General features: G+C 41.8%; 1 protein-coding gene and 1 non-coding gene across 5 annotated transcripts in view; both read left to right on the top strand.

The window, feature by feature from the left end:
• Nucleotides 1-4,891, top strand: part of LOC124259742 (hemicentin-2-like) — a 72,580-nt gene extending 67,689 nt beyond the window's left edge. For all 4 annotated transcript variants that reach the window (XM_046693934.1, XM_046693936.1, XM_046693935.1 and 1 more), the window contains one exon: nt 3,674-4,891. In XM_046693934.1, coding sequence (XP_046549890.1) covers nt 3,674-4,056 — 383 coding nt within the window. In that variant the 3' untranslated portion in view covers nt 4,057-4,891. The remainder of the gene's footprint in view (nt 1-3,673) is intronic.
• A 21,008-nt stretch (nt 4,892-25,899) lies between these two features.
• Nucleotides 25,900-25,971, top strand: Trnam-cau. Its single transcript has one exon. It is a non-coding gene; the product is annotated as a tRNA-Met (tRNA).
• The last annotated feature ends 603 nt before the right edge of the window (nt 25,972-26,574 follow it).

Below are 26,574 nucleotides of genomic sequence, written 5' to 3'. Positions count from 1 at the left end.
CGTTGATATGTGAATACAGAATTATACCAGCGTTGATATGTGAATACAGAATTATACCAGCGTTGATATGTGAATACAGAATTATACCAGCGCTGATATGTGAATACAGAATTATACCAGCGTTGATATGTGAAAACAGAATTATACCAGCGTTGATATAAGTAATATCATATAGCGTTATACCACACGCAACTTTAGGTTATAACATAATATACCTAAAGTTCATTTGTGTATTAAGAAATATACCATGCGTTGATATAAGTAATATTTTACAGAATTATCTCACAAGTCACTATATGTAGTACCATACAGAATAATACCACGCTTGAGTATACGTATGTAATTGTATATCATACACACTAACACAGCTGTGCTTGAAAACAGGTAAACATCTACAGCATACTCGCACAGTAGTAGAACACCAACGGCACACGCCACAGGCATTATAACAATTAGCATCACAAAGCACATGGACTACACTGAGATGATATATACTGTTAGTATGACGGGGTCTCTTCCAGCCACGGTTACGCCTCTGCGCAACAGAAACCAGATGTTGCATACGCTGGAGGAATCTGACTGATAGCGAGCCGATACATGATAGCAGTTATGTTTGCTTGTTACACTTTCACTAACCCGTGATATCGCACGCTTTACGTCCGGAGCATCATTAGGCGTTATGGAAAATTGCGGAGTGGAGATGTGTGTATTAAATGCAGACCTAGGACTTTGATATGAATCGGGATCTGCTCTTCACCTCGCTGAGAAGAGTATATTTATTCCCACATCACTTTGCCATGCCTTAATATTCCCATGTCTGGAACACGTACTAATGGTTCGGGACTAACTTTGGACAAACTGGACAATGGTACGGTGAAGGTCAGATGGCCAATATATTATTGATGCGTGATTCGTATCCGGGGAGTACAAATTATTGATTTCCGGTTATGTCTTGTTCTGGCAAGGTCGTGTGTAATGCCCGGGTTACGTTGGCCAAGTTAGTGAAGGTAGTCAAGTCAATCAAGTCAGTCAAGTCGGTCAAGTCGGTCAAGTTAGTGAAGTCAGTAAAGTTAGTCAAGTCTGCCATGTTGGTGAAATCGGTCAGGTTAGTAAAGTCGGTCAGGTTAGTGAAGTCGGTCAGGTTAGTGAAGTCGTTCAAGTTTGTGAAGTCGGTCAGGTTAGTGAAGTCGTTCAAGTTAGTGAAGTCGGTCAGGTTAGTGAACTCAGTCAAGTTAGTGAACTCGGTTAAGTTAGTGAAGTCGGTCAGGTTGGTGAAGTCGGTCAAGTTAGTGAAGTCGGTTAAGTTAGTGAAGTCGGTCAAGTTAGTGAAGTCGGTTAAGTTAGTGAAGTCGGTCAAGTTGGTGAAGTCGGTCAAGTTAGTGAAGTCGGTTAAGTTAGTGAAGTCGGTCAAGTTAGTGAAGTCGGTCAAGTTAGTGAAGTCGGTTAAGTTAGTGAAGTCGGTCAAGTTAGTGAAGTCGGTCAAGTTGGTGAAGTCGGTTAAGTTAGTGAAGTCGGTCAAGTTGGTGAAGTCGGTCAAGTTGGTGAAGTCGGTTAATTTAGTGAAGTCGGTCAAGTCAAGTTAGTGGTCAAGTTAGTGAAGTCGGTCAAGTTGGTGAAGTCGGTTGGTTAGTGAAGTCGGTCAAGTTAGTGAAGTCGGTCAAGTTGGTGAAGTCGGTTAAGTTAGTGAAGTCGGTCAAGTTGGTGAAGTCGGTTAAGTTAGTGAAGTCGGTCAAGTTAGTGAAGTCGGTCAGGTTAGTGAAGTCGGTCAAGTTAGTGAAGTCGGTCAAGTTGGTGAAGTCGGTCAAGTTAGTGAAGACAATCAAGTCTGTAAAGACAGTCAAGCCAGTCAAGTTATACAGCCAAATAGGTCAGTTTTGATGAGTGACACGGTTAATTACGCGAGGTTTAATGCAGACCTGGTGTCTATGCAATACTGCTGAAGTATATGGATCATATTTAATAGATAGACATATGATATACATACACTCCCGTTCATTAACCCACCTCATCTGCCAACATACTGCTGATGACCTTCAACAGATGCTATCTGTTATGGACAAATCTGAAAACAAGTATACAAGTAGTTATGTATCATACAGACTAATGCGTTATCTTACATCGGACATATATATAACTGACGACATGCCGAAAGTTAACAACCCCGTTTGATTTGGATTTAACATGACACAACAAGTTACCCGATGATGATGTGAGTGAATCAGTGAGTGAGTTTGTTTTACTCCGCACTCAGCAATATTCCAGCTATATGGCGATGGTCTGTAAATAATCGAGTCTAGACCAGACAATCCAGGGATCAACATCATGAACATCGATCTACACAATTGGGATACGATGACATGTGTCGACCCAGTCAGCGAGCCTGACCACCCGATCCCGTTGGTCGCGTCTTACGACAAGCATGGGTTTGCTGAAGGTCATTTCTATCCCGGACCTACACGGGTAGATGATGATGTAATTCAAATGGTATCTTAGCTGCATTTTACATGCTTCTTGGGGTGTTTCAGTAACTGATTTGAGCCAAGTACTGTTTCGATAATGTTTAAAACTGTTTTGGTCAGATCCAGTTTGTATGTGTAAAGTCGGCAATTTAGTCCCCGAAAGAAGGCTATATTTTTAGTTTAACAAAATGAAACTATCACACGACCTCATTGGTAAATTTGAACATTTGAAAGCAAACATTTTCTTTTGGTAATTTCATCAGCTCAGAATGGAGTGAGAATTGGATAGGCATAAAAATTAAAAGTTCCTTAAAAATCTAAACTATTACTGTGCGCTTAGTTATGTAAATATAAACAACACCGGGGAATTATCAGTCCCGGGGGAAGGAAATAATACCGATCCTTTGGTAAGCCTCCAGAGAATGGTAAGCCACCAGAGAATGGTAAGCCACCAGAGAATGGTAGGCCACCAGAGAATGGTAAGCCTCCAGAGAATGGTAAGCCACCAGAGAATGGTAGGCCACCAGAGAATGGTAAGCCTCCAGGGAATGGTAGGCCACCAGAGAATGGTAGGCCACCAGAGAATGGTAAGCCTCCAGAGAATGGTAGAGAATGGTAGGCCACCAGGAGAATGGTAAGCCTCCAGAGAATGGTAGGCCACCAGAGAATGGTGAGCCACCAGAGAATGGTAGGCCACCAGAGAATGGTAGGCCACCAGAGAATGGTAGGCCACCAGGGAATGGTAAGCCACCAGAGAATGGTAGGCCACCAGAGAATGGTAGGCCACCAGAGAATGGTAAGCCTCCAGAGAATGGTAGGCCACCAGAGAATGGTAAGCCACCAGAGAATGGTAGGCCACCAGAGAATGGTAAGCCACCAGAGAATGTTAAGCCACCAGAGAATGGCCATTGTCCTGAAAGACTAAACGTCGTATTCACAGGGAACCTTTTATCAGTAATCAAGTAATGTCAAGTCACAGACAATGCTCAGCCTCAATTATCATCACAGGCAGATTTCGTTGTCCATAAAATTAGCGGTGAATATTTTTAAGAGATCATTCAAACCCAAAGATGACACCAGGTGTTTAGGATGTGCCTGTAGACTTTTCTCAAACGCACCCTCAAGTGAGAGTCTTAGCGTTAGACTCTTCCTGATCTATCGTAAAATGGTTCTATGAGATTCTGTTATTAAACGAGCTCTCTTCTGTTTTACAGGCAGTCCATACTTCCCTGATGGCCATAACGTCTCGGAGACGGTGACCGTGTCAACAAAACGTCTGGAACTATACTGCCCCGCGCAAGGATACCCTGTTCCGAAGGTGATATGGTTGGCGGAAGGTGTCCAGTTAAACAACAGCAAGGAAACACAGTTCTTATCTTATGGTGGCGTCACCTCTGCTGTCTTACGTATTGAGCGGTATTTACCAGAAATTGGGGAAAGGTTTGTTTGTGAAGCCTTCAACCAACAAGGTCGGACTCGAAGAACATTTGAAATACTGTTTGTAAATTCTGCTCAAACCATTCATGCTGTCGACGCGGTGTTTATTCTGGCTCTTTTCGTGTCTTTATCAATTAATCTCAAAGGGTTTCAAAGCTGAATGGCACGAGAATGAAAGACAATGTTATAAACTACAAGAGCCACGCTTACAGTGAGTGTTTCATGTGTATGGTAAAGCAAGACGTGTGAGTGTAAATGTTGAAAACCGGAAGTCATCTGTGCTATTTTTGTGGTCATGTGATTCCATAGCGGCCTTGACCCCTATATGCTTTGGATCTAGATACCGGAAGCTTGCACAATGAAGGGCGCCACCTGGCGAACTTCTTTACAGGTTCAACTTGTGTGACGAACGAACCAGATGGGCGGTGTTACCAGCCTCTTGAAGTACCATGGCAAGGGTAACCGGCACGGATTTGATCCAAGACGAGCTTTGAACATCAGTGTCAGCCTATGGGAGGCCGGCAGGTGCATGTCAAACATGGCCTCCTTGAAAGACAATATTATGTTAGTAGTGAATAGCCTATCGTATTAATTATGTACATACATCAAATATGGAGGTTAGAATGGGAAAGCCCATTTAAAATTGAATGTTTCTCAGATGTCATATTGTAAAATAATTTATACGGTTCAGATGTACATAATTGATCGCACGTGTTTGTATAGCGTGTCTGTAGGGTAATTTATTCTTGTTTGCCGTTCTAATATTGACTACAGTGTATATGGTGAAGCGGATGATGCTGTCAGGTGTTTTCCGTGCATACATGCTCGTGATTGATTGCACTTAGAATTGTTATTACCAGTGAACGAGATGCGGTGACGCAAATCGTGAATATGTCTAAGCCGCTATGGTATTCATAAAACGGCATATTATTGATAACTGATTATATATGATGGCTGGACATATTGAATATATAGATCACATTGTACTGTCAAAATATAACAACTTGGAATAAGGAGGTACGAACGGACCTAGTCTGTCATACAGACCCTGAAACAAAATATATCCAAGAAAACCCATGCAAGTTTAGATTATTTGGAAAGTCTAGATTTTCACAGTTTCAGGAAATTTTCTGAAAAATGAAGAAAGTATCTGGGCTCCTTTTTAGTATATTGTTTTATTATAATTTAGGAACGTTTTGTCGGTAAAATATGTTCATTTCAAAGAGTAGATGTTAGTCTAGAACGGGCCTGGCAGAATTGACTTTGCAGAGTTGCGCCCCTTAGGTGTGCCAGGAAACTGATCGGTTGTTCTATTCCCAGATTCACCCTGATTACGTTTTTGGTTTGTCGGCACCATAATTTCGCTGTAATAGTAACATCTAAGATCTGTATCATGTTGCTACTCCTCCACAAGCTGACACGTCGTATAATAGTTGAAACACTGTTCACAACGGCGTCTCAACACAATTCACTCCACATTGAATATCTTAGAACTGACGTTACCATCAGGGAACACCTTATCAATACAATTAAGCATTGACAGAATCTCAATCTGCTGAAACCTTCAGGGATTTTTGTAGCCAACTTCCATTCCAGAATACGATACAACGCCTCGTGGCTGTCATTACCAAGTCAGTATTCTCAGTCTTACGTCAATAATGAAGTTGGTGTAAGATTTTATACTTCTCCCGCGGACCGTATCTTAAAACAGAACTTGTCTTGTCAGGTTGCGTCTGCTGGCGTCTGCACCATCATTAGACTGCCATGGCCGCATTGATTAACCACGGCTTACGCACCATTCGTAAATGACCTCTTTAGTAAGCTTATCTCGTAAGGCGATTAGGCTAGGCGGAAAGTGATGTTGGGGTCATTAAAACATCCGTGAAAGCCAGGAATTCACTTGAGGGTTTAGCAGATTAAGTCGTGGTGTGTGGGACTCCTTAAACACCCAGAGACCTCGTATTGAAATGTTTTTATTTGAATTTTTAGACGACGTTTAACGGGTTAGGTTTACTACGAGGCATTGTCTTAGATTTTGCTTACGTTTACGTCATTTTGTGTGAAATCATTTCTTAACGTCATTAGGGATTGTCAACGGATGTCCGATCTGACCTTTACGTTGTAACAATAGGTTGATCCTGCCATCAGAGATTAATTCCGGATTATGCATGTTGAAACAGTAATGTTTTGTTCTCGCATTCAGTGCAGTGATTCTCAAGGACAATCCTCTTACTAACTGATGTTACAGGTTCGAACCAGCATGCAGTCTTTTTAACCGCCTCGCCGTGTTAAAGGGAACAGGCTATAACGCCTAGGTAAGCCCTAATTGGAAAGCCCTGAAAGCAGGCACGACCGGGACTAATTGTTCATGTCAGGGCATTTACTGACAAGAGGACGGGCCTAGTCCCGAAGGGAAGGTTGCAATTTATAAATTGGCTGAATGGAAGCGTGCAATAAATTAGATCTGTTTTCCTTATCACCCGACCAGTCAGTACTGGGCAGTGTGGTCCAGCAGGGCGACTATACACACCTCCAGCAATACACCTAGTTTCACGACGGTTACTTGCCTTCCCCGTTGTAGTGCAATGCCAATACCGTTACATTGTACCGTTGGAGTCAATACTGTTACATTATACCGTTGGATGCAGATGTGGTACAGGCATGTCCATCTCCCTCTGTTAACTGTGGTGTAAGCATTTCATCTCAATGTTGCTTGCGTATGTAAGAAATGCACAAAACTGTGCTTTCACGCCAGGACATGTTTGACCCTCGAGAAAATTGCCCTATAGTTTAGTATGCTGTGTACTCGTTGAGATACATTTAGTGCACAGACTCGTGGTATCTGATAGACACCAGTCCAGACCAAAAATAGACGGAATGTGATCGTCAAATTATCCGAATGTTAAAACAGTTATCTGGTATAATGACTGAAATAATTCTTTACTGTAACACGTGTTCCTGGATCCCAAAGAAGTGTACAGTCAGATCGCTGTGCGGAAGGTCGGTTGGACATAAGAAAAGGGAAAATTAAAAAATACTATTTTTTATTTTAAACTTGTTTCACGTTTATAGCAGTTGTGTTCTACTGAGAAGCCGATATACTTCGTTGATTTATTTTTCGGGCTTAGATCGGCGGAGCAATGAAGGAAATTTTCCTAAAAATTCATCCACAAAAAAATAGGAATAGGAATTACGAAAATAGGAATCGTGCTTTTAGATCTGTATCGGTCTATTGCTCATCGTCCTTCTGATTCTATATCCTGGTTTACCTCCACGAGTGCATGTATGTCGGCCTCTGTGATGTAAATAAGTCCTCTCGATGTAAGTATTATCATCACGTATTATATCATGTTGTACAAAGGTACCATCCACTTCCGTCCTCGACCGCTTAGAGCGGAAGTTGTCACATACATCCTGTCGCGTGGATGATGTCACAGTTGTCACGTGACTCGGTAGTGGTCTTATTTCATCTTGCACGTAGTGTTCTTAGAAGCACACAATTATGTATATGATCAACCGCGTCTTTGTAAATATCCAAACGTAATTAATTTGACACGTGTCATGGTTTACGGGGGAAGTCGCTGTATTGGTATCGGAAATACGTATTTCCTGTCATTTTGGTAAACAACCTGCGTGTTGGGACACAGTAATACTGTGTTCCACACGACTTCAAATATAGTTTATATTGGTTTAAACTTACCTCCCTGCCAAGTAGTTTATCCAGCAATTGTGATTTATCTAGCCTGAAACCCAGATTATTTGTGTCTTCAATTATTTCATTATATTCTAATATGGATAGAAGATACGTAGATGGTATGTAACATAATTATAAACACAGCATGGTCCCTATGAAGTGGAAGACCATGCTGTATTTATTGATATGTTATTTATGGCAACGAGAGTGATATTCTTAGATTTCGTGTTTCTTCTTGCGTTTTGAACTTACAGAGTTGCGTCCCTTACCCACGTCAGTATCCGAGGGTCCCAATCCCCGATTTGTCGTAATTACAAGCCTTACGTTTTCACCATCAAATGCTTTCGGAGCTCTTAGAAGCAGTAAACATTTAAAGCGTCTTTACTCGCCCATTCGATGACATATAGTGCTGTAGCTGAAAATTGACATTACACATAGCTCACGAAATTACCGTCCTCTGTTCAGACAGATTATGTTTTCATATCTGTTTTCTGTTTCTATATAAAACAGCCGTTAATCGCATTTAAAATGTTGGAAATTCCATCGCCGAGCCGTTACAATTAGATAATTGACGGCACCTCTTCAGTCAGAATTTAGGCTATCTTTATCAAGCACCTGTACCGATCTAATGGATAATTGTGACCCTTAATTACATGTATGAAAGCAATGAGTTAGAACTTCCAAACCGTTAAATTACCATAAATTACCATCTAAAGTGATAGTAATAAATATTGCAGTAGTGACATATCGACCGGTAATTGTTGCCCCTCCAACCAGGGAGCAGCCTTCAACGCGACACTGTGGCTGGGACTCCGATGCCGAGACACGCTTGTTAACACTTGTCCATGATGTGTAGACACATATATCACCCACGTGTGTAACCCTGTCTATTTCAAATGTCACACTAAGCCCTCCATAGGATTTTTGTCGGATTTTTTACTGAATACAATAACGAAATTACAAAAACACCGGGCAAAAGAAAATATACACTGTTGGATTTGATCAACAGTTATGTACATTATCAGAATGTTTTTAGGGCGAGACATTGTAAACTTATATGAAATACGTGATCTACGTCACCATCGAATACCATTATAGTTTGCTTCATCTTTAGCCGGGGCGGTGGGGTAGCCTAGTGGTTAAAGCGTTCGCTCGTCACGCCGAAGACCCGGGTTCGAATCCCCACATGGGTACATTGTGTGAAGCTCATTTCTGATGTCCCCGCCGTGATATTGCTGGAATATTGCTAAAAGCGGCGTAAAACCAAACTCACTCACTCACTCATGTTTAGCCGCCGTCAAACATTGCTGTGCACTTTTTCCGGTATTTAATCCATGATTTTTTTTATTTTTATTTTTGTGGACTCTCATGTTTCTTAAATGTTTAAATGCATTATGTAAACAACGTTAAATGATGCGACTCGGTGGTGTCTCTTTAAGCATAAGTTGCTATCCCCACTGATAAATTTGCTGAATTCATCATAACGGGAATTCATCAATACTGATTTCATAACGTATTTTAGCAAATCATTAATTTCTGTTTTGAATTCTTTAAGGGAACAGGATCCGCTAATGCAGGTTTGAATCCAAGATGGGCCGACTGCGATCCATGGTTTTACCTTTGGGTTTAGCTAAGTGAATATCAAAGACATGCGTCAGTGTGACCTTTCCGTCAACATGGAGTTAACCCGCGGTATCTGAAATATTGAATAATGGGGTGTTAAAACTCTTGTGTTACTTACTTCTATACGGTGTGGTCGGTCCTGTGGACATGGGACGGTGGGTAGCCTAATGGTTAAAGCGTCCGCTTGTCACGCTCAAGACAGGGGTTCGAATCCCCACATGGGCACAATGTGTGAAGCCCATTTCTGGTGTCCCCCGCCGTGATAATGCTGGAATATTGCTAAAAGCGGCGTAAACCATACTCACTCACTCTCTCTGGACATTCCGTCACCAAGACCCGATAAGTGGACAGACTGATGGTAAATGGGTAGATCCTCGTACTGCTTCACTCAGCCATTGTTTGTTTAGCCTTTACAGTAAATATGCACTGGTTTACTACAGTGTAAGATACGGGTGTAGTTATAGGTATAGTTTTAAGATGAGAATGGATAGTTTTAAAACATACTTTTACTTCACATTTAGACTAATATAACCATAATCTTTGGTTCGATTTTAAGTTGATACTGACAGTTTTAGATTTGTAAATTTCAGTTTTATATCTTATTTGTTTAAACATTTTACGAGCTTCTACAATTAGCCTGAATTTAACATTTCCAAATAGAGTCAATACGTGATGTTTAACAAATTTGCAATACAGGTATTGTCTTTGATGCTGATATACACAAGCTCATGTACAAATGTATTTGGTGAAGAATTCCTGACACATGCACCAACATTCCACATGTACCATACGTGTAGCTGAATGGCTAGTAGTAGAATTTACTATGTGGTTTTAAACGTGCTTTTTCAGGATCAACGAGCGGTTGTGAAAGGGGAGCTAACTCTGGTCTTTCCCATGACTTATAGGGCGCCATTAATGCCGTTACATCTTAACCGTTATCATATATGTGTGGAATCTGCGAACAATGTGTAGCTTCTTTTTTAATTTAAAAATATTACAAATATGTCATTACATGTAATCCAGTGTAATCTATGTAACATTGACCAAGCCTTATAAGACGAATTAGTGTGTTTTGCCTGTTTCTTGTTAGATTTTTTTGTACATGTGTATCATAGCAACGTGATGGTTACAGTCTAACTTATTTCTGTATGTTGTACAGATGTTTGTGTGTAAATATTGTATACAATAGTCACGAGTATCACCCTGACGTCACCATGGTGACCCCGGATCTGCTAACAATAGTGTGAGTATGGTGGAAGGATGGGGGTCGTTGTGACCTTACAATTCCAGTATGTGACGTTTGCCGCTCTGTACAGACATGACATCAGCTGTTATCCCCGGGGCGAGAGTTCATGAAGGGCAACTAGAACTTTAATAAACTGAAAGGATAGCTATCATAAATGGGACTCCCCGTTTTCCGAATTTAAAGGGTACTTCCACACTAACTTAAAAGGCATTCCCGCCTATTAAACTGAATGTCTTTAACCCGGGAATTTCCGTGTGCATAAACGAATTTCGCTGGAATTGTTTCCCGTGATTAACAGTGATTCCTAGTCTATACTGTGTCACTGTGACTGACTGACTGAGTTTGGTTTTACGCCGCTTTTAGCAATATTCCAGCAACATCACGGCGGGGGACACCAGAAATGGGCTTCACACATTGTGCCCATGTGGGGATTCGAACCCGGGTCTTCGGCGTGACGAGCCAACGCTTGTGTCACTGTGAATGTCGGGAATGACAAGCGATACAGTCTCGTTAAGCTGTTAAAGGGGGCATACTCTTTGGTAAGTGGCAAACCCACCGAGTTATAAAGATGACTGAACTTTGTCGACCTCTGGCTTATATATAGTTCATGATAAGTTCCGTATGTAAGTTTCTGATGGTCATACAGAGCGTCTCCATGTCATACAGGATATACGTTTAGAGGGCACTGATGACAGGTTAGGAACACTGTCCCCCTTTAACGACGCAACAGAAGTAAGGGGCATCTGTTTAGTTTGCAGGATCCGCTGCTCATGAGTTCGAATCTCAGTTAGCCCTTACCTTTCCCTGGTTTGATAGCACCATACTCTTAGACATTAACGCCGGTCACCAAACTTTGTTTTAATTTTATGAAACATTTACGTTGATATTTGGCGCTGAACGAAATCCACCCGTTTACACTTAGTGGTTAAAGATGAATGTGGTAGGTTTAAAAAAACCAATAGAAAACAGCTATAACAATTTCATGTCCTGCTTCTGTATCATGTACGACTGTGTAAGGTTACTAATAATACCAACATTCGGGCATGTATGCTGAGTCAGGGCCATGTTGATTTGCTTAACGGCCCTGACTGAACATATATATTGTGTATCGTGACATGTCAATATATTATAGGGTGTCCTAAACTGTGAGAATATGCGGACGTGGTTTGATTCCAGCGTGCATCAGATTATTGTTGATGTAGATACACTATCAGCTATATACCTGTCTCCATGTAGGCTCAAATATACACAACGCTAATAATATGCTACGTTACGACAATAAAGTAAACGGGATTTTGAGAAAACCTCTTAGCGGTCGACTGTCACACTGACGGTAGAGTTGTCGTTCTTGTTCTGAATCTGCTATTGGATCACACAACAGTTCTGGCTTCACGTTGCGCGGCGTTCTGTGTGTATGTAGGTCTCACCACGCCCTTGACAATCATAGATTCAGCAGCTGTTGTATAATCCACGAGAAGGAGCACTACCGCCCTGCCCCAGTCCGTAGCCCCACCCCCGTGCCCCACCAATGCACTCAGTGCCCCTCCCCAATCTCCAGAAATACTCTAGTTGGTTTGAATGTTATATGCAAACATGTTTGTAAGCAATCAGCCCGTACTGTTTATTCATGTTTTGATTTTGCGAAAGATGCTATTTTTGTATAATAAAGAAAATAAACAAACTCATTGTGTTCTTTTGTTCGTTGACATTAACCGCCTCCGTGGTGTAGTGGTTAGAGCGTCCGCCCGGAGAGCGGAAGGTCGCGGGTTCGATCCCGGACCGCGTCATACCAAAAGACGTTAAAATATGGTACTTGTTGGTCCCTGCCTGGCGCTCGGCATTAATGGGTATAGCAAGGACTGGTCGGCTCGGAGTCAGTATAATGTGTCTGAGTGGGGTATTCATGCTTCACTGCGGCATGATATCTCAGTGGGCTAGCACTATAAAACCAGCTTCAGTCTGGGCTAGTACAAGCAGCCGCACATACACATACACACGCATGCACGTCGTCACATGAGCGAAATATTCTCAAGCACGACGTAAAACCCAATTTCACCTCACCTCACCTCACCTCGTTGACATTAGTTGAGATACAGGACGTCTTTGTGACAGAGGACCCCATGGCCCGGACTTCCCAACAGAGGACCCCAGGACATGACGTCACAACAAAGGACACCATGGCAAGGACATACCAACAAAGGTGCCTATAACATGACGTACCAATAGAGAACCCCAGGACATAACGTACCAACAGAGGTGCCTGTGACATGACGTACCGACAGAGGTCCCCAGGTCATGACGTACCAACAGAGGACGCCAGGACATGACATACCGACGGAGGACTCCAGGACATGACATACCGAAACAGGACCCCCAGGACATGACATCCCAACAGAGGACCCAAGGACATGACGTACAGAGGTCCCCAGGACATGACGTACCGACAGAGGACCCCCAGGACATGATATCCCAACAGAGGACCCCCAGAACATGACATCCCAACAGAGGTCCCCAGGACATGACGTACCGACAGAGGACCCCAGGACATGACGTACCAACAGAGGACCAAGGAAGAACGGAAACAATTGTACCTACTCTTACTTTCATTTTGGTAATAGGAAACATCACGCAAGTCTGCTAAGAGTGAGTGAGTTTGGTTTTCAAGCTTGAATCCATATTCCAGGAATGTTAAGAATAGAGGAAATGGGTTTCACACACCCTAGTCACGTATGGAATCGAACCCGATACTTGACGAGCAAACACTTTAACTGTTAGGCTACCACACCGCCCCATCCTGCCCAGAAAGCAGCTGTGGCTAAATATTTGTATCGAAAAAGACTGTGTCGGCTAGAACCCAAGGCCACCGATATCCACCGTAAATGAACTTGATGAATGTCGTGTAATGCCAGGTGGTGGTTGGTGCCCAGGTCTGGTGCCCGCTAAAAGCGGCGTACGTAAACCATATTAAGTGACAGGCGGATTTCCCAAGCCTGGTGTCCCCCGCCGTCATATTGATGGAATATTGCTATAAGCGGCGTACGATCATACGAACTCTTTGACTAGCGAATGTCCCCAGTATTGCTGGAATATTTATAAATGCGATGTAAAACCATGCTTACTAACTGACTGATTTCACAAGTAAGCAGAGAAACTGGAATATGTGAAGCGCTCCTAAAATCACGTCCTGTTATCGGCTTTTCAAGGAATGCTGCCGTCAGTTACAAGACGACCCTCTGGTCAATACGCTCAGCTGCATGGAATTGGCGATGGACTCAAAGCACGCAAGAAAGCTTTCGCATCACTGAGAGCGACAAAGGAGCGAATCTACAATCAAGTTTGCATAGAAGCTTACACGCATGTTATCGTCTTATGTGTTTGGATCAAGTGGTGTATGTATGTCTTCAGTGAATGTTAAGGTAATCAGCGCTAACTCAATACTACCTGTACATAATCGGCTCTTGGCCAGTCAAGCCAGTGGTTAATAGTGTTAACGACGATCCATACGATGTCATACCGCCGCACACACCGGCATGTATCACGTTTTTATATCATACAAACCGGCATGTAGGTCACATATATCATTTGAATATCACAAACACCGGTATGTAGGTCACATATATCATTTGAATCACGCACACCGGCATGTAAGTCACATATATCATTCTAATCACACACACCGGCATCTAGGTCACATATATCATTTGAATAGCATGTCACATATATCATTTGAATCACACACACCGGCATGTAGGTCACATATATCATTTGAATCACACACACCGGCATGTAGGTCACATATATCATTTGAATCACACACACCGGCATGTAGGTCACATATATCATTTGAATCACACACACCGGCATGTAGGTCACATATATATTATTTGAATCACACACACCGTCATGTAGGTCACATATATCATTTTAATCACACACACCAGGCATGTAGGTCACATATATCATTTGAATATCACACACACCGGCATGTAGGTCACATATATCATTTGAATATCACACACACCGGCATGTAGGTCACATAAAACATATCATTTGAATCACACTCACATCGACATGTATTTCACATATATCATTTGAATATCACACACACCGGCATGTAGGTCACATATATAATTTGAATATCTCTCTCTCTCTCTCTCTCTCTCTCTCTCTCTCTCTCTCTCTCTCTCTCTCTCTCTCTCTCTTGGGAAATTGCGGAATATTGCTAAAAGCGGTGTAAAACCAAACTCACTCATTTATAACGCACTGCCATGTATGTCAGGTATAATATTTAAGACACGTCGGCATGTATCTCACGTGTATGATCTATCTACACTGGCACGCTCTTTTAACGAATAACGTTTACATCACACCAATTGACATATAGCCCACAGAAAACATTTATATCACACATACTGACATATATAGGTGACGTACATCATTTATGACACACTGGCATGTTGGTCACGTGTATTAATGCTATCACACACATCAACAATAGGCCACGTATAGCACATACTGGCTTAGGGACCCTTAAACCGGAAGTGCTTTGCAACAGTTAAAAACAAAACAACCTTAGCGCTAAGACTACTTTTAGTCTACAAGGGCACCCTGGTCAATAAGTGGCCTGTCTTTCATGCACTGGCAATCAATCGTGGAGATTCAGTACTATAATGTCAAGACTGGGTCTGTTTAAGGTTACAAAGGATATCTTTGTAATCAACACAGTCAACTCAAGCAATAAACGCCCCCTTAGTATTATCTTTCCCCAAGTGTGCGAAGCACTGCTGAAAGCTTTTGAACTTTCTAAATAATATATGCACGGATCGAAAATAGAAGTCACTTTGATCTGTAATGTTTATAATAGTTCACGTTGTGTAACCTACAGCTCAGAGAACCTTTTAGCACATTCAACACAACACCTTTCAACACCTTTTCTTACTTTGTAGTCGATCAACAATAAAGTATAATGTCCCGTGAAGATCCGGGTTAAATTTATCTTCAGCAACCTATGCTTGTCGTAAGACGCGGCTAACGGGATCGGGTGGTCAGGCTCGCTGACTTGGTTGACACATGTCATCGGTTCCCAATTGCGTTGATCGATGCTCATGCAACTGATCCAGACTCGATTATTTACAGACCGCCGCCATATAGCTGGAATATTGCTGAGTGCGGCGTTAAACAACAAACCAACCAACCAATCGTGTCATATGCATAGACCAAGCAGTTGATGGCATTCTAGGGGTGGTCCGGTCGCCTAAGTCGCCAAGGTAGTTGTTGAGCCCGTAGGCATGACAAAAACTATGATTATAGGATCGAACCCCTGACTGGCCCTGTGCTCCATTTAAGAGCTGAACGTGTAGCGTGTTGGGAACTGGCCCCGCGCCAAGATCACACGCCATGATGTAACTGGAACACTGATTTACGCCAATAAACCAAACGTAATCACTCACTCTAATATGAATAGTGGCAAGAATGCCCGCATTAGTTCACGTGAATAGCATCCATCACGTGTGTAAATGGATTCGGGTACCATGGTTTTCTCAGATTGGAGGCCAGAACTAGTGGCTACGCGTTTGCTCGTGTTCAGTTCCCCATATGGATCTAATGTGAGAAGCCATTTCGGAAGCCGCAGCCATGATATTTCTGATGCAGTGCTAAAAGCGGCGTTAAACCCACTTAACTCACTCACTCACCCATCCTTCATTCACCCCTCATCACTAGACTCAACAGCCTTTCTTGCGAGAATGTATTTTTACAAGTGATTGAGACAACTTTAGCCCCGGTATCCACTCAAAGTCATCAATTTCTCTAAAACGCTTCTCAATTCCAATTTGATTCCAAACGGGGAAAAACCGTTTAAGCGACAAGAAAAATAGAGGAGTTTTAAAGGAATTAGCATTCCAAGCAAACTCCCAAATCCCATAAAACAGGGAGCAATTTTCTAGGCCTGGGATCGGGATAGCGAGCGTACAATCAACATAACTCTGACAAAGAACTAGGCGTCCCTGTTCCTCTTGTATTATTACCTTATAACGAAGATTGGATGTATTGCGGGGGAATTAAGTCCACTGCGTGGCAAAAGACGTTGCATCGATCCCAGAGAAACGTACAGGATTACAAAGCCTCGAGCGGCAGTGTCTGTTGAAGTCATTCCGTGCACCATGCCGCAGTTGTGTAGACGTTATGATAGACGTAGCTAGCGTGTCTTGCCACACAAATATAGAATGATAATTATCATCATTTTGCGCCGGTGGTGAGGCAGAGGTATAATTGTATATCACGAGTTCCTAATATATAATCTTTGGAGATAATTTAAATATTTTATTGGCGCTTCGTCGACTTGGGTTTTCAATAATTTCATGGTATTCTAATTTCATTAAGGGATAAGAGCTCTTCTGACCAGTGAATCGGAAGATCTAGTTTCGGATGAGGGCATCCCGATTGGAGGAACAATCGTAAACATGGCTGTCAGTGTACACCATGTATAAGTACATTAATCTTCATTATTCAAATACTACTCCGTACTGCGATATCTATGCAGGATTTACAAGTTACACTATTCTGTATTTGTGTCAATCCACGCAACAGGTATAGGGTTGACAGGTTACAGAACTCCGTATTTGTATCGATCTGCGATATCTATGCAGGATTTACAAGTTACGCTATTCTGTATTTGTGTCGATCCACGCAACAGGTATAGGGTTGACAGGTTACAGTGCTCCGTATTTGAGTCGATCTGCGATATCTATGCAGGATTTACAAGTTACGCTATTCTGTATTTGTGTCGATCTGCGATATCTATGCAGGATTTACAAGTTACACTATTCTGTATTTGTGTCGATCTGCGATATCTATGCAGGATTTACAAGTTACACTATTCTGTATTTGTGTCGATCTGCGATATCTATGCAGGATTTACAAGTTACACTATTCTGTATTTGTGTCGATCTGCGATCTGCGATTTGTCTGCAGGATCTATGCAGGATTTACAAGTTACACTATTCTGTATTTGTGTCGATCTGCGATATCTATGCAGGATTTGTGTCGATCTGCAAGTTACAAGTTACACTATTCTGTATTTGTGTCGATCTGCGATATCTATGCAGGATTTACATGTTACACTATTCTGTATTTGTGTCGATCTGCGATATCTATGCAGGATTTACAAGTTACACTATTCTGTATTTGTGTCGATCTGCGATATCTATGCAGGATTTACAAGTTACACTATTCTGTATTTGTGTCAATCCACGCAACAGGTATAGGGTTGACAGGTTACAGTGCTCCGTATTTGTATCGATCTGCGATATCTATGCAGGATTTACAAGTTACACTATTCTGTATTTGTGTCAATCCACGCAACAGGTATAGGGTTGACAGGTTACAGTGCTCCGTATTTGAGTCGATCTGCGATATCTATGCAGGATTTACAAGTTACACTATTCTGTATTTGTGTCAATCCACGCAACAGGTATAGGGTTGACAGGTTACAGTGCTCCGTATTTGAGTCGATCTGCGATATCTATGCAGGATTTACAAGTTACACTATTCTGTATTTGTGTCGATCCACGCAACAGGTATAGGGTTGACAGGTTACAGTGCTCCGTATTTGTATCGATCTGCGATATCTATGCAGGATTTACAAGTTACACTATTCTGCATATGTGTCGATCCACGCAACAGGTATAGGGTTGACAGGTTACAGAACTCCGTATTTGTATCGATCTGCGATATATATGCAGGTTTTACAAGTTACACTATTCTGTATTTGTGTCGATCTGCAGTCCCTGCAAAGGGTAGACAGTAAACCATGCACATACACCTGGGACTACTGTTTATTCCCTCTGCCAGTGTTTATCTTACAGGCGACGACGCTGGACGTTAATCTAGTCACTGGTTTCCCTGGTCCAGGCGGCCGTGCTATACATGGTGAGTGAGTGAGTTGAGTTTTACACCGCTTTTTGCAATATTCCAGCAATATGACGGCGGGGGACGCCATTATGGCTATACATGAGATAGTGCTGGATCATTACATAGTATAACAAACAAAACATATATGTATAGACGTATATAAGCAGGAAATACACTAAATACACCGTCAGTGAAGCCTCGTTAATCCGGACGGGGGGCGGTGGGGTAGCCTAGTGGTTAAAGCGTTGGCTCGTCACGCCGAAGACCCGGGTTCGATTCCCCACATGGGCACAATGTGTTAAGCCCATTTCTGGTGTCCCCCGCCGTGATATTGCTGGAATATTGCTAAAAGCGGCGTAAAACTAAACTCAGTCAGTCAGTAATCCGGACGGTTACTAATATCCAAACATGCTGTCCAGTACGTTGTCGACATACAAATGGCTGCTGAGTTAACGTCCTGGGCAGAAAGTACGATAGACTAACGCGTAACCTCTAACTATACATAATGTTGAGGGGCGGTGGGGTAGCCTAGTGGTTAAAGCGTTCGCTCGTCACACCGAAGACCCGGGTTCGATTCCCCACATGGGTACAATGTTTGAAGCCCATTTCTGGTGTCCCCCGCCGTGATATTGCTGGAATATTGCTAAAAGCGGCGTAAAGGTGTAAAACTAAACTCACTCACTCACTCATAATGTTGATAGAAACAATTAATCTTTTAAACTGAAAAAGAGCCCCACTGAGATGGGAGATAACCCGAAGAAATCGGAACTTGCTTCATTGAGGGCTTTATGTGGTTCCTGGACTGTGAGACAAGTATGATTGGCATAGCCACCACAATCGACACCCCACCCCCTCCTCAACCTCCCCATCCAACCCTCCCCTCCTGTCACTGTAAGCCATGTGGATCAAGGCCGGCCAAATAAACCTCAACAATTCCCAACAATTCCCAACAATTACCTCCACAGAAAATTGGGAACCCCGTTTGTTGCGGTGCTGGGTGAATGAAGCAGATATGGAACCCATCAATCTCGTCATATAACGACGACGTCATACATGATTCCAATCTGAGGAACACCAACAGTAAAACATAATATAGTCGGAGGATTGAACACGATTGGGGCCAAGCTTTTAGGATTACCAGCCCTTATCAGGCATACGTGTTGACCCCAAGGCTAGATTTTATAGAAGCTCAGATCGCTGATGCATATGGGGGAGCATGATTTAACCATAAATCTCGCATTCTGAGCAATCATGTCAGCCCAGATAAACCTCGCTCCGCGCACCAATGCTCATTTCTAGCAAAACGTTTGTGCAGTTAGATCGGGCAGTTGATGCTATCGGGCATATAAATGTGCATCTGCAGACACGGAGGTGCTGCACGGTAGAGCGGGAGATCGTCGCTCCGGTACCGGTTATATATTGATAGTGGAAAAGCTGGGAGGAGTGTTCGAACGCCACGCGTGTCTTAATTCACTAATCGTTCTACAGATGGAAGGGTGAGTGAGTTAGTGAGTGAGTATGATTTTACACCGCTTTTAGCACTGCTCCAGAAATATCTGAGGGGGACACCAGAAATGGGCTTCACACGTTGTAGCCATGTTGGGAATCGAACCCGGGTCTGCGGCGAACGCATGAACCACTTGGCTACCCCCACCGCACCAGAAATGGAAGAGTAGAACTGAGAACCAAAGAAGCAAACCCAGAGCTGTACACGTATTCATACAAGCAACACCATAGCTACATGTGCAGTCATAGAATCAACACCATAGCTACACATACAGTCATAGCATCAACACCATAGCTACACATACAGTCATAGCATCAACACCATAGCTACACATACAGTCACAGCATCAACACCATAGCTACACATACAGTCATAGCATCAACACTATAGCTACACATACAGTCATAGCATCAACACCATAGCTACACATAGTCACAGCATCAACACCATAGCTACACATAGTCATAGCATCAACACCATAGCTACACATACTCTCATGGAACTAGCACTTTAGCTGCAAATACAGTCAACGCTCCCGTGCCATCAGATATGTTTACTTCTGTTTATTGTATTAAATGTCATTGGCCCACATGTAAAGGAACCTAATATCACAATTGGCTATTAGGAGAGCACCGGCTTTAAGAAAAGTGGCCAAATAAAGGAGTTTAATGCCCCCATCTCGTGTATGGACATATTATGGCTCATTGGAAAGCTTATTGTGCCTACATTAACATAGGCCATGAGGTTGTGGCCAGATATGGTCCAGGTTTTAAATTTCATTTCACGTGACCCCACCAAGGCCAAAAAATATATAATAACGACGTTAAATTTAGATATATAAATCCTTCATTTTTTTGTTATGTTTCCATCACTAATGGTATTAAGGCATATTTTGAATTGTTTTTATTCAATTAAATGACCAAAAGGCAATAATACAAAAAAATACCTGAAAATCATATTTTGGGGGAAATCGGCCTTTTTTGGAAATTCACAAATTAATTTCATCAGACGTATAAATCCTTCATTTTTCTGTTATGTTTCCATCACTAATGGTATTAAGGCATATTCTGAATTGTTTTTATTCAATTAAATGACCAAAAGGCAATAATACAAAAAAATACCTGAAAATCATATTTTTGGGAAATCGGCCTTTCTGGAAATTTACAAATCAATTTCATCAGAAAACATTCCCTTGTGTGACAGCTTGAAATCTCAGTGCCCATCCCAAGGCAATAGACACTTATGTCAAGTATTAGATAACACTAGGGTTAAGAATTCAAATGTTGCAATAAAATAGTGTCTTCAGTTTGACCCGGCCTTGAATGGACCTAAAAGCGAATTTCATATCTACATGTATGGAATGAAGAATTATACAGGTGTCGGGCATCTTCTTCCTTTTAAATAGTCTTCTCACTATTGCTGAATCCTCCAGCTGGCATCAACTTTCTTTCTGGATGTCCACTAATATTGTCCAGGTCATGAGGTACTGCTTAGTCACAATGGAATCTAATCAGGGACTGTTTTTTATGTCAACCAGAGACCATATCGGTATATGGTCTCTGTGTCAACGTTCATGAATTTCTTCCATGGTGATACACATCGACAACTAATTACTTGATACTGGCGGCATGAAGCTCCTATCTTGCTTCTGTTTCTCTCTCATTATGGTCGTACTCATTATGGTCATACCTATTAAAACATCCACAACATCATCTGATTTGTTGAAGCAGTACATCAGCTGAGTTATAAAATGGAAAAGGTGTTCCCTGACATCATTTGGAGTACTGCTATGCCACCTCCAATGTTAACTGTATGGCTGGATGTACCTGAAGATATTTCATTATGCTTTGATACTTCACTCTCTTGTTTGTATCGAAGGTCACTCTGCAGGTTTCCACGTGGTGCCTTTTTCATGGTAAAGTGAAGTAAAACGGAACCTATAGGATACCTGCGAATAGTTTCCAGAGTGACATCTTCACATGTAGCAAGGTTGAGAGCTCGACAAAATATGATTTCTAGTCAAAATGGCTCCTATTTTGCTTTTGAATTTAGTTGCCTTTGACATGTCAGTAAATGTTTTGACACTTGATCTGTTAGTGGGACTGTAAAAGTCTTGTATCCGTTTTCAATTCTCAAATCTTTCAAGGGTTTTCTCTCCTGTTTCCGTTCATGAACAGAAGGGACTGTTGCACTTCAGCCGATGCATATAAATCAGTTGTGATGTTCAGAAATACTTCAGGATCAGAATCTGTATTTAAGGGATTAGCCATGCTGCTCTGAATGAGTTTGATTAGATCACTTACGTGATCTTCATCAAAGCTGGCTTGCACTCATCATGGGTGTTGTCTTCACTGCTGCTTAACATACTATTTCTTTATCTGAATTTAGATGTATAATCACCCGTGATATATCTAGTCAGAGTTCATCGAAGTAGTGCCGATGACTTGCATGTTAGGCCAGAAAGTCAACTTTCACTCTCTGAATCCCAGGTAGCTTCTCTCGACTCCCGTATCAGTCCATTTTATCGTCCAGGTTTTTCCCTCAAAGTGTCCTGTCCCGTTTCAGATGCATCGTTGACAGTGTCGTGTAGGTGCACCCAGAGACCATATAATATAATCTATTATATGGTCTCTGGTGCACCCTGTCAAGAATGTCGACTGGTAGCCAAGAAGCAAAGTGTATTCGAACTGCACTGTAAAAATGTGGCAACAATGCATTTTGGCTAAGCATGTGGAGGTCCCATTTACCTTCTCTCACAGCCCTGATGTTCTGCAATAGGATGTTTAGCACCATAAAAAATTTAGTCAAAGTCCATAGGTTGGAGAAAATTTACTTTCAATTTGCTGGCATTCAATCAACTTTGGCATGAGGATGTCAGCTTCTCAGATTCCATTTTGCCATTCACATATATCTGCTATGATGGCACAAGAGATTCCCAGATGTACAACATCTTCCAGTGTATTCTTTCTACACCAACCAAAGAAAGCCATGAAGAGGAAAGACATGAACACTTCAAAGGCTTGTGTCAGTCCTTGAACTGCTCAATGAAAGTGTACATTGGGGCGTAAACCCCAGAATCAGTTAGCATATTCCGCTAGCCACCATCTCCTTATAACTTTCCAAGAGAAGCAATGTAACGGCAAACAGCATAAAATCTCCAAGGTGACATTTAAAATAAGTACATACATGTTCATTACTTCAATTGCTCTCATCACAAAAATGCCTATACAGTCAGTTTGTTTCTATAAACTAAAATAGAACAGGGTTTGTACAGATCATCAGCCAGCAAATTTTAGGTCTTTTCGGGGTCTTTTCAAGACCCAATCAACAAATTTAAGGAACTATAGCAATATATATAACACATAGGTAGTTGAATACATACAAGATTGGTCAAATGTGGGACCGACCATCAGAGGGGGATATAGCATTTAGCTACATTGCTGCACTGGGAAAGTTTTGCTTCGGATGGAAATTACCACACCCACTGTCACTGCAAGGTAGTTTTATTATGTTTGTTTCCTGCACATGACAAGTTTTGCTATATTTAGGGCCATTTAATTGCAAATCATGGTGATTAGGATCTTTTCAAGGCTGAAATGAACGTAGGACCTTTGTAGGGTGAAATATTCATATTTCAGGGGTTTTCAAGACTGTGCGCACCCTTTAGAAATTATACCTTTTATTGTTACTTTCTGAGCATTAATACATTGTGAAATGAGTCATTGCTTTTCACAATAAGATATCTGAAATAATGATAAAATTACTAGTATAATATTTGTATGTATTAAGAAGAAGAATTAAATTGACCAATTAAAACTGTTAATAAAAAATCCATTTTAAAAATTAACAAAACTCATTATTTCTTATAAATATTATATTTCAATGACTGGGTAGTTTGTTAGCTCCAGTTAAACACATTAAAGAGTATCTGATGTATGCTTCATTGTATTTCATCATTACAAACTGACTTCCCATATTTCTGATTTGAATAAAAACAAAACAAAACAGGGTGTTGTCACGTGATATCTATTTCTAAAAAATGGGACCACTTTTGGCCACCACATCATGGCACATCATCATCTACATACAATAAGCTTTCCAAAGAGCTATAATATGCCCATACAAGAGATGGGGGCATTAAGTCGACTCTAAACCTTAGCCTACTGCTCTCCTATATAGACAGACCGCCTCCGTGGTGTAGTGGTTAGAGCGTCCGCCCGGAGAGCGGAAGGTCGCGGGTTCGATCCCCGACCGCGTCAAACCAAAAGACGTTAAAATATGGTACTTGTTGGTCCTGCCTGGCGCTTGGCATTAATGGGTACAGCAAGGACTGGTCGGCTCGGAGTCAGTATAATGTGTCTGAGTGGGGTATTCATGCTTCACTGCGGCATGGTATCTCAGTGAGCTAGCACTATAAAACCAGCTTCAGTCTGGGCTAGTACAAGCAGCCGCACATACACATACACACGCATGCACGTCGTCATATGAGCGAAATATTCTCAAGCACGACGTTAAACCCAATTTCACTTCACCTCCTAGGCAGCAGAGCTAAATATCATTAACACCTTCTTGTCAGATATTGCTACATAGTTCATAGCTGCACCATAGCTACACAATTATTGCTGTAATGTGAATACACAATCAACTCTCTTGTCATAATGCTTGAAAAAGGCTTAGCATCAATGGAATGACATAAGCAGGGGTAATCTCCTCCGAGAATACAGCATTTCACAATGATTGTGGAATCTCAGTCCCCGGCTAAATTTGATTTAATGAAGTTTTACAAACGAACACTCACCATGGTAATAGCCTCTCGACGTCAGTCAACCCCCTGCAATTATCTCCCTTTGTAAGTGATCAAATTGATGCTTGTTCCCGGGCCATGCAGTTGTAACAAGTATATGTTGCGATGATGTATGTGTATAAGGTTTGTGGTCGTTGCACAGAACACGTCAGTATCAAGTGATGTCGTTATGGGAACAACCTCTCGAATTTGTATTTTACAACGATAATGGTAGCCCATGAAATTATGCATTGATTTTCTCAAGTTTACGGCATGGTCGGTTTTAGATAAAGATCTGCTGGAAGTCACGTTTGGAATAGTCTCTGCATTGAAAGGTTCTTCGTAAATATTCAACATTTCTGTTTGCAAATACAACGCAGTGGTATATTCTCATGAGCTTTTACATTGCATGCATGCACGGCCTACAGCAATTCTCGTGTCAGCCGCCTTATCACAGGCAAGCGGGCACTTTGTGATACTGTCGTTTGAAAGCGTTTTGCATAAAATTGATGAACGAAATTTCAGTTTTTGTTGCAGTCTAAATCTTCAAATATTAGCCTATTTGTTTGTTCGTTTATCTGCTTGCTACTTCATTGACTTTTGTTTTTAGCAAATATAAACATTTTTTATCGTAATGCTGATGGCCAGACAAAGACTGGCGGTACTGTTTGTTGTGTTATCGCTTCACTCAGCACTATTAGAGCTATAAATGACAGCGGTCTGTAAATAATCGAGCCTGGACCAGACAATCCAGTGATTGACATCATGAGCATCTATCTACGCAACTTGGAGACGATGACGCGCATTAACCGAGCCAGCAAGCACGATTTGCTGAAGAATAACCTGAATCTATACAGGGTTGATATTTAAGCCGCTGATGACGTCATCATCTTCATCTACTCTTTCCCTAACGACTGTTGTACACAGGCTGGAATGGCCCTAAATCCGCCATTTTGATTTTATGACGTCATCATCGAACACCTGGCTGACCTCATTTCACAAGGGTGTCAATGACCTTGTACTGAGTTGACCTTGGATTAAACAACTTTTCCAAGAGGTATTTTTAGACTCAAGTGGGCAATATAAGGCCCCCGAACAGTCCCCATGTCATTCAGACTTCAATGCGATGCTCATTGTACAATACTGTGTGTATTTGTGACTATTTGAGAATAAATCAATTTTGGTTGTCATTGGTTGATGTGGTGTATAAAAGTCCTAACAAAAGGTAGGTGAAGGGAGAGCAGAGTGGCACAGTGGAAGCGCACTGGGCTCATAACCCAGAGGACCGTGGATCGAAACCACGCTCTGCTAACAACATGTTTTTAGAATTAGGGCTAGCAGATATCTATATAAAGGACAGAAACGGTGATTTAGCTTCATTTAGCCGTGGACCCGTGATAGTGACACTTCATCTGAAACCTCTGTGTGAGAGTCAGTATTCATTCTGAACAAGATAATGAACAGACGATACTGGAGACCCTATTTGGACGATCCTAAGAAATGGACCAAATATTACTATTTGCAGGCTAAAGGATATCCCAATCCCTTTACTAACGTGGATGATTATGTGATCTATTATGAGAAACAAGGGTAAAGATAGACCTAACCCCTTCTACAGAAAAGTTTGCTCTCACGTCTCCAACCCAACAAGTCGTTCAACAGGCCAGAGCACGTATTCAGATGCAGGAGAACGGGGAAACTGAAGCCAAAATAATGACTTCCTCCCAGAGTCGCACAAAGAAACGGAAGACGTGTTTTAGATAAAAGCAGCTAGTAGACAGGTTCTTTGCCATTTAGACTCGGACCACCATGCAGTCAGCAACGTGTCCCGTGTGCTATCAGACGTTTTCCAGAAGGGATGCCATGCTTAGACATCTCAGGAATCAACACAGACGAGCAATGCAGCCACCACCA

The sequence above is a fragment of the Haliotis rubra genome, unplaced genomic scaffold (assembly GCF_003918875.1).
Source record: "Haliotis rubra isolate DU_JTF1 unplaced genomic scaffold, ASM391887v1 Scf735, whole genome shotgun sequence".
Classification (NCBI taxonomy): Eukaryota; Metazoa; Mollusca; class Gastropoda; order Lepetellida; family Haliotidae; genus Haliotis; species Haliotis rubra.
Note: the sequence above shows the minus strand (reverse complement) of the source record. Positions and strands in the feature narration are given on the sequence as shown.